This window comes from Heloderma suspectum, chromosome 3 (assembly GCF_057233095.1).
Source record: "Heloderma suspectum isolate Gila_16-S chromosome 3, 16-S_ref, whole genome shotgun sequence".
In the NCBI taxonomy this organism is placed as follows: Eukaryota; Metazoa; Chordata; class Lepidosauria; order Squamata; family Helodermatidae; genus Heloderma; species Heloderma suspectum.
Window position 1 is genome coordinate 20,063,292 of NC_139460.1, and position 12,822 is coordinate 20,076,113.

General features: G+C 46.0%; 1 protein-coding gene across 1 annotated transcript in view; it reads left to right on the forward strand.

Annotated features, from left to right (window-relative positions):
- Positions 1–12,822, forward strand: part of FAT3 (FAT atypical cadherin 3) — a 198,911-nt gene that overhangs the window by 148,341 nt on the left and 37,748 nt on the right. The window contains exons 20-21 of the mRNA XM_084845398.1: positions 4,817–4,951; positions 7,895–8,052. Of these exons, the coding sequence (XP_084701524.1) occupies positions 4,817–4,951; positions 7,895–8,052 (293 nt within the window). The remainder of the gene's footprint in view (positions 1–4,816; positions 4,952–7,894; positions 8,053–12,822) is intronic.

The window sequence follows — 12,822 nt, forward strand, 5'->3', positions numbered from 1 at the left end:
TACACACATATAGTTGATTAAACAGTTAGATTAATTAATAAAAAACCATTTTCATTACTAAAAATCTGCACCTGCCAGAATAAAAACAAATAACAGATCCAAACAGGCAAGATCAAAATACCGTCAGAGCTTGGTGGAGTAAAAACATCTTAACTGCCCACCTAATAGGGAACAGAGAAGGTGCCAGTATAATATCCCTTGGGGGTTATACCAAAGGATGCCACAATCAGGGTGCCATCACTGAAAAGGCCATTTCCTGCTTTTCTACCAACTGCATGGCTTTTTGCTGTGAAACGTATTACAGGCCTGTGTTGGAAAAAGCACAGAAAAGGGCAACTAAAATGATCAAGGGGCCAGAGCAACTCCCTTCTGAAGAAAGGTTACAACTTCTGGGACTGTTTAGCTTAGAAAAAAGGCAACTAAAAAAAAGGGAGATATGATAGAGATGTAGAAAATTATGTGTAGTGCGGAGTATGTGGATAGGGAGACATTTTTCTCCCTCTCATGATACTAGAATCTGGGGTCATCCAATGGAGCTGATTGGTGGGAGATTCAGGACAGATAAAAGGAAGGACTTCTTGACACAGCGCAGAGTTACACTATGGAATTCACAAGAAGTAGTGATGGCCACCAATTTGAATGCCTTAGAAGGGGATTGGACAAATTTATGAAGGAGAAGGCTATCAATGGCTACCAGACCTGATGGCTATATGCCGCCTCTAGTATCAGAGACAGCATGCTTATATACACCAGTTGCTGGGGAACATGGTCGGGATGGTGCTGTTGTACTCAAGTCCTGCTTGTGGGTTTCCATCAACAGCTGGGTGGCATCTTTGTGAACAGAATGCTGGACCATATGGCCCCTTGGTCTGATTCAGCATGGCTCCTGTGGTGTTTTTATGCAGAGCCTATGTAGATTGCCACAATAGGCTAGGGATGGGGGAGAAATCCTCCACGGATCCCATGTAGCCTATCACATGAAACAGCAGGGACAGAAATAGCATCCACTACACCATTTGTGGCCGTAAAGGTCTTAGTTTAAGCTAAATGCAGCCATTTATGGCTGCATTTAGCTTAAACTAAGACCTTTATGGCTGCAAATGGCATAGTGGACGCCATTTGCGTCCGCAGTCAATCCGCCCAGCCAGCGATACGGCAATCAATGGTGGCCATATCGCTGGCACTCCGGAGCTGGCCAGTGGCTCCGCGGAATCACCACAGAGCCGGCGGGCTAGGATTCTGGGGGGGAGGGGCGGATCACCTCCCCCACACACACACAGACCTGGAGGTAAGCGTTCCGCCATCCCTACAATTGGTGAGCGGGTTTCTGCAGGAGGAGGCAGTCCTTCGTGTGTGTGTGTGTGTGTGTGTCTGTGAACCATTATCATCATACATTTGGAATTCCTGGAATTTTCATCTCTCCGCCATTTCCTTTATGCTCTACCCCTTCTCCTGTCCGTCCATGCTCTGGACGTAAGTCAACAGAAGCAATAGTAATCTGTTCCTTACAGAGCCTCTCTGTCTTTCTAAATTTGCCCTTAAATGCACAAGCTTGCCTACGAGTCCCACAAGTGGTAACATGGGTAGAAGTTGGCCCTCGCACGCATTCATTTCCTCTGAATTCCTTTTGCTTAAAAGCCAGGAAGATTGATGCCATATGTTTTCATGGCTCTGTTGGACGCTGTGAGGTCTTTTCATGGGCAAACATTTTAGGATTAGCTTGACAGCTGAGACTGTGTCCAAATGAACACAAGTGAATATTAGTATTGATTTAGTCATGCCAGTGTAAATACATATATATATATATATATATATGTATGTATGTATATATGTATGTATATGGGCAGAACTATACATTGAGAGAAGCAGCTGCAGTTTGTCAAGTACTTCCCCCATGACAATACCTCATCTCGTGATGTTATCACATGAGATTCCCCACTCCTTTCAGTAGCAGCCAACAATGTGGACCAGCGCCTTGCTCCCTATTTCTGGGTCCTTCTCAATCTCTTCAGTTCATTATTGTCACATTCAGTACAATGGTGTCAGATACAGAATCCATCTGCAGTGTTCACTCCCAAAAATGGAATCATTCATTTGCCCAGTTGATTAGAGCAAGAACCTGTGCCGTCACCATTTGGGTTGCATATGTTGGATGCATAGATCTACCATAGCCTGCAAAAATACTATGGATTAGTGCTGTGCCAAAAATTTTGATTCTACGATTTTCGGCATTTCGTAGAGGAAATGAAAACTCTGTTGAAAGAGGCTGGGAGAGGTTAGAATTTCAGATAATTTTCTCCGTGGGGAGGGGGACAGGGTTTCCACATACATTTTTTTTTTGTGTGTAGGCGATTCTTGAAGGGTTTTCTTTCTTTCTTTCTTTCTTTCTTTCTTTCTTTTAAACACCCCCTGCAGGAACCCAGAACTCTTCTCTAGCTCAGCAGGTTTTTTCTGAACTCCCAGGAAACCATGTGACCGGTCCCTCTCCAATAGGCATTCAGGAAGAACTCCCAGCTGGAGAGGAGTCCTGGGCTCCTGCAAGTGCAGGGGGTGTTTTTTAAAAATTAAAAAAATGGAAAGAAGACCCCTCAAGAGTTGCCTATATTTAAAAATGGTATGTGGAAACCCTGTCCCCTCCCCAAGGAAAATATTCTCCAAAATTCCCCCCCCCCTTCCCTGAGAAAGAGGGAGAAAAAGCAATGCCTCTTTCACAGGGAGAGAAAACGTTCCTGAAAATAGGGGCAGGATTCAGCACAGCACTACTATGGATGCTGAACTGCCATCTTGAAGCAGTCACCAAGGTTTCTTTTGCCTGGATTTTGTGCAGTAAGTATGTTTTGCTTAAAAATAATTCACCTGACAGGCCCAATTAAGCCATTATGCTGCTTGATGTCATTAGCCCATTTAGTGCCCTGTAGGATCCTTCTTCCTCTCATCACACACATACAATTGTTTTTGTGTTTTTAATTTTATTTTCATGTATTTTTATTGTTGTTTTTACATTTTTTTATTTTAGATTCAAGTTTGATTATTGTCAGCTGCATTGAGCACCATATCCCTGGTAGAAAGGCCAAATGAATGAATAATGAATATAAATCAAATGAATGAATGAATGAATACCCTCCTTCCTTTCATTTTTCATAGCTAACCAGGGTTAGCTTCACATCAGTTTGAAGCCATGGTTAGAAATAGTGTGGAGTTTTTGTTTGTCATGAGAATGTTTTTTCCTGTGAAAATAGGGTGTTCAGGGCCCCCCAGAATGTTCCACAACACTCTCCACACACACACTTTCTAATCCTTTCCACTTTTTTTCTCAATCTGCAACCCTGATCAGCCTCAGTATTTCCCCCCCAAACACCAAGTCCTTGCCAGTCACATGATACCAGACAATCAAAAATCTCATACCTGCCAAGTCAATGTTGTGCTGCCATCTAGTCAATCATATCTGGTTTTGTATCAATACCATCAAGCCAGTCAGGCTCAGCAACAAGGCACAAAGCCAATTCAGAGTGAGGCAGAAAGATCATTGCTCTCACTCTGACGTGGTGTTAGGGAGGGAGCCGCACTGCAGACACTTCTGCCTCAATCACAGTCCTCTCTGAACAAGTACTAAAAAGTTTGGGGAATACGTTATATAATTCAGTGCAAATCTATGGTGGTGGGACAGCTAAGAGAGTTGCTGGGTGGTATGGCATGCTGTTAAAGCTTCTACCTAATTCTCCATCTTTTCTGCTACTGCTTCCTTGGGTATCTGCAGCAAGTCCTGGAAAACAAGCACCCTTTGAGAAAGCTTGCAGCATCAAACATAGCTATCACTCGGGGGGGGGGGGATTAGTAAGTTAAGAGCACAATTCTGTGGGGATAGTCAGCTGCCTCCAAACTCGGCAGGGACTGACTATCCAGTGCAGGGTGGGCAAAGCATAGATGGGAGCTTCTCCTCTATGCTCCAGCCACCCTGCATTTGTAGCCAGATGGCCGATTTCAGCTGTCTAGCCAGGGTGCCTCAGAGTGGAGGCCGGGAGGCCAGATGGCACATAAGAAGCCTTGTAACGGTGTTTCCACCATCCCCTCCCTCTCCCCAGGAACGTTCACTTTTCGGCCACTCTGCGCTGCTTCTTCAAGCATGGAACGGAGACGAACCATGCCGCCTATGAAGTGGTGGGAGAGGGGAGAGGAGTCAGAGAAAAACCAACCTCAGAGTGCTGCCTGCAAGCTTGATTCCCAGAAAATGGAAAATCCTTATTTATTTATTTATTTATTTATTTATTTATTTCCTTAATCACCCATCTGGCCAATCACCTGGCCACTCTGGGCGATATACAATAATGCGACAGTTTAAAACAATAACATTCCACATTAAAACATTGTATTTCTAAAAATACCCTAACCCACCCCAAATACCTGCCTGAATAACTATGTTTTTAATGCGTGGCAGAAGCTCATTAAAGAGGGGGCATGGAGGAGTTCCCTAGGGAGGGAGTTCCACAGAGTGGGGGCCACCACAGAGAAGGCCCTCTCCCTCGTCCTCACCAGCCTAGCTGTCCTGGCTGACGGAACAGGGAGAAGGCCATCCAAGGCTGATCTTGTTAAGCAGCCTGTCTGGTGTTGCTGAAGGCGCTCCTTGAGATATGGTGGCCGTATCTCAAGGAGCGCCTCCCTAAATAAATAAACCCACCCCTCAAGAAAGGAAGCCTTGCTTAAGCCTTGTTGAAGAACCATAACTCACATTTCAGCCCCACCTTTCTCCTGAGAACATTTTATGTTATGTAATGGATGACATGGGAATATTTGTTTGTTTTTTCTTCATGTACAACAGGAGGATTGTGTCCAGGCTCTAGTGACCCATGCACAGATAAACCCTGTCCAGGGGATATGCAGTGTGTGGGCTATGAAATCAACCGAAGGCCTTTCATCTGCCAGTGCCCTCCCGGAAAGCTCGGAGAGTGCTCAGGTACACATTTTGTTCTGTCGCTGTTCATTTTGTTTGGGTGTCATTACACGTGTTGCGGGGCCTCTTTAAAACCCATCTACTTCCCTTTCCTTGTAAACCCCCCTTGGCCCAAAGTCAAGGAGAGTGAAGGTTTCAGAATGACCCTTCTCTTTGCTCGTGTTACATCTGGGAAAGTTTGGGCTGATCTGGTCTGGTCACCGCACCTTAAAAAGGATGTTGTGGAGTTGAAAAAGTTGCAGAAAAGGGCCACCAAAATGAGCAAGGTGCTGGAACTCCCCTGTGAGGAAATGTTACAATATCTGAGACTGTCTGGCTTAAAAAAAAGGCAAGTAAAGAGAGACATGATAGAGGGTTGCAAAATTATGCATGGTGTGGAGAAACTAGACAGGGAGACAGTTTTCTTCCTCTCTCATGATACTAGAACCCAGAGTCTTCATATGAAGCTGATAAGTAGGAGATTCAGGACAAGTAAAAGGAGTGCTTCTTCACACAGGACATAGTTAAAACTGTGGAATTCGCTACCGCTAGGGATGGACAGACCACCCTCGCTCGCCGAACCCCTAGCGCTCGCCCCACCCAGGCAAGCGGCACGGGGTGAGCTGCTGGGCAATTCGCGGGGTGCTCGGCAGCGGTCCACAGGCATCTGCTCCCTCGTCAAGTGCCATTGGCCACTCAAATGGCTGCTTGTTCTTTTCCATAAGTACCCCATCTATGCAAATGGGGGCCTTAAAGGGGCAATGTCCGCAACAGTACAGGCAATTATGTTGAGGCTTGCCCAGCTCGGCACGCACCAAACCAGGCAGCTGCTGGGGTCCACAGACTGGCATTCGGGGGGTCCAGCCAGCGATTGTCGCTTGGGCTTTGAGCCCCAAACAGGCTCCTATGCGATCCCTAGCTACTGCAAGATGTAGCCACCAATCTGGATGGCTTTGAAATTGGGATTACATAAATTCACAGAGGATGACACTGTCACTACCAGTATCAGAAGCAGTATGCATATGTATACCAGTTGCTAGGGAACATGTCCAGGAGGGTGCTATTGCACTTATGTCCTACTTGTGAATTTCCCACAGGGGCATGGAATGCTAGCCTAGATGGGCCTTTGATGTGATGCAGCATAGCTCTTCATATGTTCTTATGAGACTTCCTTGACTTGGGGAGATGCCCTATGAGAGAGGTTGCAAACCTCTTTTATACAGTGCCCTTGTGAGGGGAGGTGAAATTAAAAGGTTGAAGAGACATTTGTGTTTCTTCTATTACTTCAGGCAGCAGTAAGAAGGCAGAAGAGATTATTTTCATTCACTTCAGACCTGGTTTCAAAGTAAGAATTCCCCGAAGCAGAGGAATTGTGTACTACCTGGCGAGAAAAACAGTGTGTAGTGCAGGGCTGGGCAGCCTGGAGCCCTCCAAAAGTTTTTGACTACAACTCCCATGAGTTGGCCATGCTGGCTTAAGCTTATGGGAGTTGTCGTCCAAAACATCTGGAAGGCACCAGGTTGCCTACCCCTGGCATAGTGAAGAGAGTGTTGGACATGGGCTGGGGACAGCTGGGTTTACATCCTCACTGGACAGCTGTCAAGGGCTCCTTGGAGGGCTCTCTCAGTCTAACCCAGTAGCCAAGTCCAGACACAGACAAAGGGATTCTTTTCAAAGCTTTATTCTTCTTTTACAACTTAACAACTCTACAAGTAGCAACTAGATCTGAGCAGCAGCATCCCTATGCCCTAAGTTGGAACAGTTGGTCCCTGTTTGAAAGGCAATTACTGGCAGACCCCTGAATATAAGGACTAGGGAGAATCCCTCCCCTTTTCCCTTGGATCCCCGGGGCGCAGCCGATTGAGTGCGCGCCAACCGGGCACTACGCTCCTCTCGGTGCCCTCCATCTCGCGCCACTCTCTGCGTCTGCGTCGCGCATCCACTAAGTCTGCTATCTCTGCTCGCTCACTCCCTGGACTGCGAACTAAACTAGGAATGTGGGTGGGAGGAATCTCCGTCAGCTGTTGGTCCTGGGAAAGAGGAGCGCGCTCCTCTCCCAGGAGCGACTGCTCTTCCTCAGCATCCAAACTACTCTGGTATTCTATGGGCTCAGTGTCCACCCTGACAGCAGCTTTGGTTCATCACTGTATCCCAGCTGAACGAACCTGCCATGAGGACATGGGATATAGCTGGACGCCTGGAAATAGGTGGGTAAGTAGTACAGGGTCCAGCAGCAGTCAGAGATACCAGGCCAAAATCAGCGGTTCTATAAAGCCAGATGGAAACCTGTGAGCTCCTCTGGTCCTTACTAGGCGCAGAGCTGCGGTGCATCTTGCAGTCTGCTGCAGTTCTCCAGTGTTCAGGCCCTTTGCTTATAAGCCACACTGGTTGGTGGAGGGAACAGTATGTCCGGGCCGCGCTGCTAGAGCCCTCAATTAGGGCCCCTGGTGCCTTACTCAGGACTGCAGAAATTACGCCTTATTGGCTCGACCAGCCTGTGACCACAAAAAACGGGGGTTGGGCGGCATTTGGCAGGTCATAACCTGTGGCTTGTGGGCTGTATTTGGCTTAGCGGGACACAAGTGGGACAGGCCTACTCCACGTACACAAAAGTGATAACTAGAAAAATAAAATGAAAAAAAAGTTATCTGGTTTGTTCACTACAAGTAGTCCAATCTCATTTTATGCATGGTAATAATTCCTATCCAGGAATGACATTTCCCCCCCTTATTAGTGAATTAATCTTCCTTAACATAAGGTGCGTGCATACAACAGAGACCGGTTTTTAATCTGTCGAAGAGGCACTTTGTTTTTAAGATTCTTCCTTATCAGCCTCGTTAACCATGCATCTTCCTTAATTAACTTTTTTTTCTTGTTCTTGGCAAGCAGTAGGATAATCTCCTGCATCTTATCTCAGAATGCAAAAGTCAAAAAAGCCTAAGTCTGTTCTCCAAATGGTTATTTCAGGACACACTTCCCTTAGCTTTGCTGGGAATAGTTACATCAAATACCGGGTTTCTGAAAATAGCAAGAAGGAGGAATTCAAGTTGGCGCTGCGTCTGCGGACTCTGCAAAGCAATGGGATTATAATGTACACCAGAGCAAATCCCTGTATAATTCTGAAGGTAATTAAAATAAGTTTATCTTTTCCCACAGTTATTTTTCTTGATTATATGCTTCCCCTCTCGTTGGACTCTGGCTATCGGGAATGCTGTTCCCATTTTTAGCTGTGGAGGCAGAAACTCCAACATTCTCAGTTTTGAGAGTAATGAGGAAAGAAACCGCTGGTTCAGCAACAATGAGGGAATGGTCTCATTGTTCCGAATAGCCATATTTCTATTGAAATAAGCTCCTGGGGGTATAATATGCTATATAGCAAGACTAGACCACTTAGTCTGTACCTTATTGGCAATACCTGCCAAGGCTGCCCTTGTTTAGGAAGGTTTGATAACCTATAGCGTATAGTTTAGTAAGGTCTTCTCTGTCCTTACTGTAAACCTATGGCATGTACTACCCAAACAGGCATGCTTGTGCCTAGGTCTGCAAGCCTTAAAAAAATCTAGAAGCCAGAACTGTCCTCAAATAGCCAGGGACCTACAAACATTAGATCCGTGTTCCTTAACCTTTAATCTGCTTCCACCACCCACCAAGTAAGAAGCATTATCTCTGAATGCTGCTTCCTTACCAGTTCCAAGCCACGAGTAAAAAACTAATAGTAATAGGATATAAAAACAGCATTCCAGAGAAGGCAACTTTATCCTGACGCATAGGTATATTATCATATCTGCAGATCTAAGGCACACATTCCATGAGACCCTTGAGCCAGATGCCCATTTATTTGAGCCCAGATGGCACTTTTTAAAAGAAATTGTTTCTTCCCGTCTCTCTGTTGCTATAATGAGGCGGCTTCTGTTGTTTTCTTTCTAGAAGCGCATCACAGAGACTTAGTTCATTGTAAATGGATGGATGAGACTTGTTTTATGTTGATTTTTGCCCCAAGTGGGAAGGAGTTATCCTATTTAATTCCTGTTCTCTGCATGCTTTATTTATTTATTTATTTATTTATTTATTACATTTCTATACCGCCCAACTGCCAAAGCTTTCTGGGTTGTTCACAACAAGGGTCTTTCTGTAAGGGTATGGGGTAGAAATCTAGGATTTTAACCTCAGGTCAGGGTGAGCAGTATACAATGACTCTCCTCCACTGGCTGTCAGATGCCACTGCAAGGAGGGAGAAGGGGCTGCCTGAAATTCCAAAATGCCCCCAATCTCCCCCGAAAGTTCTGAATCCCCCCCCCAAGGGGGGTCATATGCCCCCTGTTAATAATAACTTCATTGGAACAGTGGTTATCAAACATTTCTGTCTTCATAGACCTTTTTCCACATTGGGTTGTCTGCAGAGAAACCAACTACTGCACATCTCCCACATAACACCAGGACTTGGCAGAGGATTCTGGATCATGTTTTGAGGGGCTGGAAAGGCTGAACATGTGGAGCCACTTTTGTACCGCTTACAATGTCTACCAGGGCATTTCCAGGCCCAGTTCAAAGTACTGATATTAACATGTACCTTAAGGACCGCTTGCACCCATCGAACCCTGCCCGAAATTTAAGATTCGTGTCTGCACTCAGTATAAGGCTGATGTGCCCGCCAGTGAAATCAGTTAGATTGGTGAGCACACAAGGCAGGGCCTTCCAAGGTGTGGCCCTGCAGTTGTGGAACTGTGTTCCGTTTCACATTCGCTTAGCCTTTTCAGTTCTCGCATTCAAGAAAGCCTTTAAAGCATTATGAGAGATACGTTAATACTTTAATACCATAATACATTAAAGTATTATGAAAGAGAGACATTTTTCTCTGCCTCTCATAATACTAGAACCTGGTATCATCCCATGAAGCTGATTGGTGGGAAATTCAGGACAGATAAAGGGAAGGAGTTCTTCACACAGCACATAGTTAAACTGTGGAATTCACTACCACGAGCTGTAGTGAGGGACACCACTTGGGATGGCTTTAAAAGGGGACTGGAGAATAAGGCTATCAATGGCTACTAGTCCTGATGGCCATGTGCTACCTCCAGTAGCAGAGGCAGTATGCCTATGTACACCAGTTGCTGGGGAACTTGGGCAGGAGAGTGCTGTTGCACTCATGTCCTGCTTGTGGGTTTCCTGTAGGCAGCTGGTTAGCCACTGTGTGAACCGAACGGTGGACTAGATGGCCCTTTGGTCTAATCCAGCATGGCTCTTCTTAAGTTCTTAAAGTGTAACTTTTTACTACTGCATTTATTTGTGAAGTGTGTCATCTAAAGCAGTTCTTCTCACCTATCAGTTTAGCTGTTCCCGCTTTAGGTTTACATGTTCTGTCCGACGTCCCATTGTTTCTATTTTGCATCTGCTTCACTTTGTGAGGGATTGGCCCCGGAAAGCAACTAATAAAGAATTAGAATGAATGAATCAGTGATTGAAAAAATAAATGGTGATCTAGAATATACCCCACTCTCCTCCAGCTACACCTTGTGGAGGAATGGTGAGCAAGCTGTTTTTCAGGGATATGCCATTAAGCATATTCTCATTGAGAAACCCCAAGACATTTCTCAGGAATTGCAGAGCCCCCAGGTTGAAAACTGTGGGAACATAGGAAGCTGCCTTATAATGAGTGAAGACCCTTGTTCTCTCGAGCTCAGTATTCGCTACACTAGGAGTTAGGCAACCTTGTGCCCTCCAGACATTTGGACTACAACTCCCATAAGCCCCAGCCAGTGTGGTCAGGGTCTGTGGGAGTTGTAGTCCAAAGCATCTGCCCCTGGTCTGCAATGACTGGCAACAGCTTTTCAGGGTTTCAGGCAGGGGTCATCTCCAGCCCTACCTGTGGATGCCAGGAATTGAACTAGGATCTTCTGCATGCAAAACTGGTGCTGTGTGACTAAGCCATGCCATCCACTTTGCTGAGGGTCTGCTCCCTGTTCTCTCAACATAAGGAACAAAGTCATATGCAGCAAGGAGCAGGGGCTTTTCAGTAGTGGCTCCAGGACTGTAAAATGATCTGTCTCAGGAGTGTGGTTGTGTATCTCCCTAAAGCCCACTTTCTTAGGAAAGCTTTGAGGAATTAAGAACTGCTTGCTTTGAGACCTAGGTTCTGGGATGCTGCCAGTTAGATTATACTGGGCTTAGGGATGTCAGAGAAATCTGTTTGGGGGCTGGAGTTCGATTACTTTTCCTTTTCCCCTGGACTTAGTTCCAGTTCCTGCTGTGCCGTCTGAATCAGTCTACAGCGAGTTCGGCCAGTTAGTCCGGGCATTTTGCGCAGGTTCTGCAATTTGTACAAATTGCTTAGAAATTTGAGCAAATTAGGGCCAAGTTTGCACAGATTGCTCAGAAATTTGCACAGATTGCTCAGAACAGAGTGCGGAACCTGCGGGAAACAAAGTGCCTGCAGTTCGGCTCGCAAATTAAAATCAAATCATACACACTGCGGAACTCGGTCAAGTCAAAAAAGAACCAGATTTCCCAGCAACGGAGATCCCTAACTGAGCTACATGCACAAAGAGACTGACCTGGTATAAAGCAGTTTGCTGTGCTAAAATACCTTGAGCTTTTGACAAGGTGGAGTTTTAAAAGGGTTTATGAAAATAAATATCACGTTTCAGATCAAACTGTATAGTTCATCTCCCATTACGTGTGCAACCCAACACTAATTATTGAGATCAAGCCTGACTTAACTTGTGCTCAGGCAGTACTGACGTTGACCATTTTATTTTTAATTTTTCATCTGCTCTATTCCCAATATCTCAGAACAGATGGTAACGTTTTACATGCAAGTTGTTAAAACAGTTTACCAAAATGCAAACCAGATTAAGATGTACCTCCCAGTAACAGTAATTCCTGACATTTCCTTGCTGCTAAATGCTTGGCCCTGATTAATAAACCTTGTTGCATCTGTTCTGGAAGAGACTCAACAGCAGACTCCAAACATTCTGTGGAGTACATGGTACAGTCCCACCTGGCAGATCACTAATTTGCAAGCGCTGTGGTGTGAAGATCTCCATGCATATGGTTTAGTTCAGGTCAGGTCTATTTGTTTTAGTCATAGGCCCCTGCAAAAGCAACAGTCAAGAAAAAGCAGAGCCAAAAGTCTAACAGCAGCTAGTACAAAGCATAAAGCATACTCCTAATACCAGCTCCATTGCTCCAGTTATGTTTTTCTCCTTTCCTGACTTGCATCTAGTATCAGTGGCCAGAAAAGACAAAAACACCTGGAGCAACATACTAAGGGTAGAATTTTCAGCACTTCTCAATCCTTTGCTGGGTCGGTACACTGTACAAGGCCTCTGCTCATCCATTTTAGCTTAGGACCAAATGAGTTGTAATGGCAGCAGTTCTGTCTGTTTAAACACAGGTAGAGTTGGCAGAGAAATCCGCCACGGACTCCAATACCCCCGGAGTCCATGGCAGAATGGACTGCTCCCCACCACCACCCCGCAAAGTCCAGTTGGGATGGACCCTACCTGGCACCGGCCGGTCCAGGTCCGTCGTCTTCGGTCCGCAGCCATCTGCTGCCAGGCTGCGGATGCAAATGGCATCCAGCGTAGCGGATGCCATTTGCGTCCCTGCCCTTGGCCATGATAGGCTATGTAAATATTTACGTAGTCTATCACAGCCAAGGGCAGGGACGCAAATGGCGTCCACTACACCAGACGCCATTTGCATGGCAGTGGAGGGATGTCCAGCTGCAGATGGGCCCTGCCGGCGGCTCTGCAGACTCACCACAGAGCGGAGTTGGCCAGGGAGGATTCCAGGGGGAGGGACGGATCGCCTCCCCCCCACCCGCGGACCCCTTCAGCGGACTGGTAAGTGGGTTTCATACACCCCTAAACACAGGGAACTGCCCCAACTGCAGA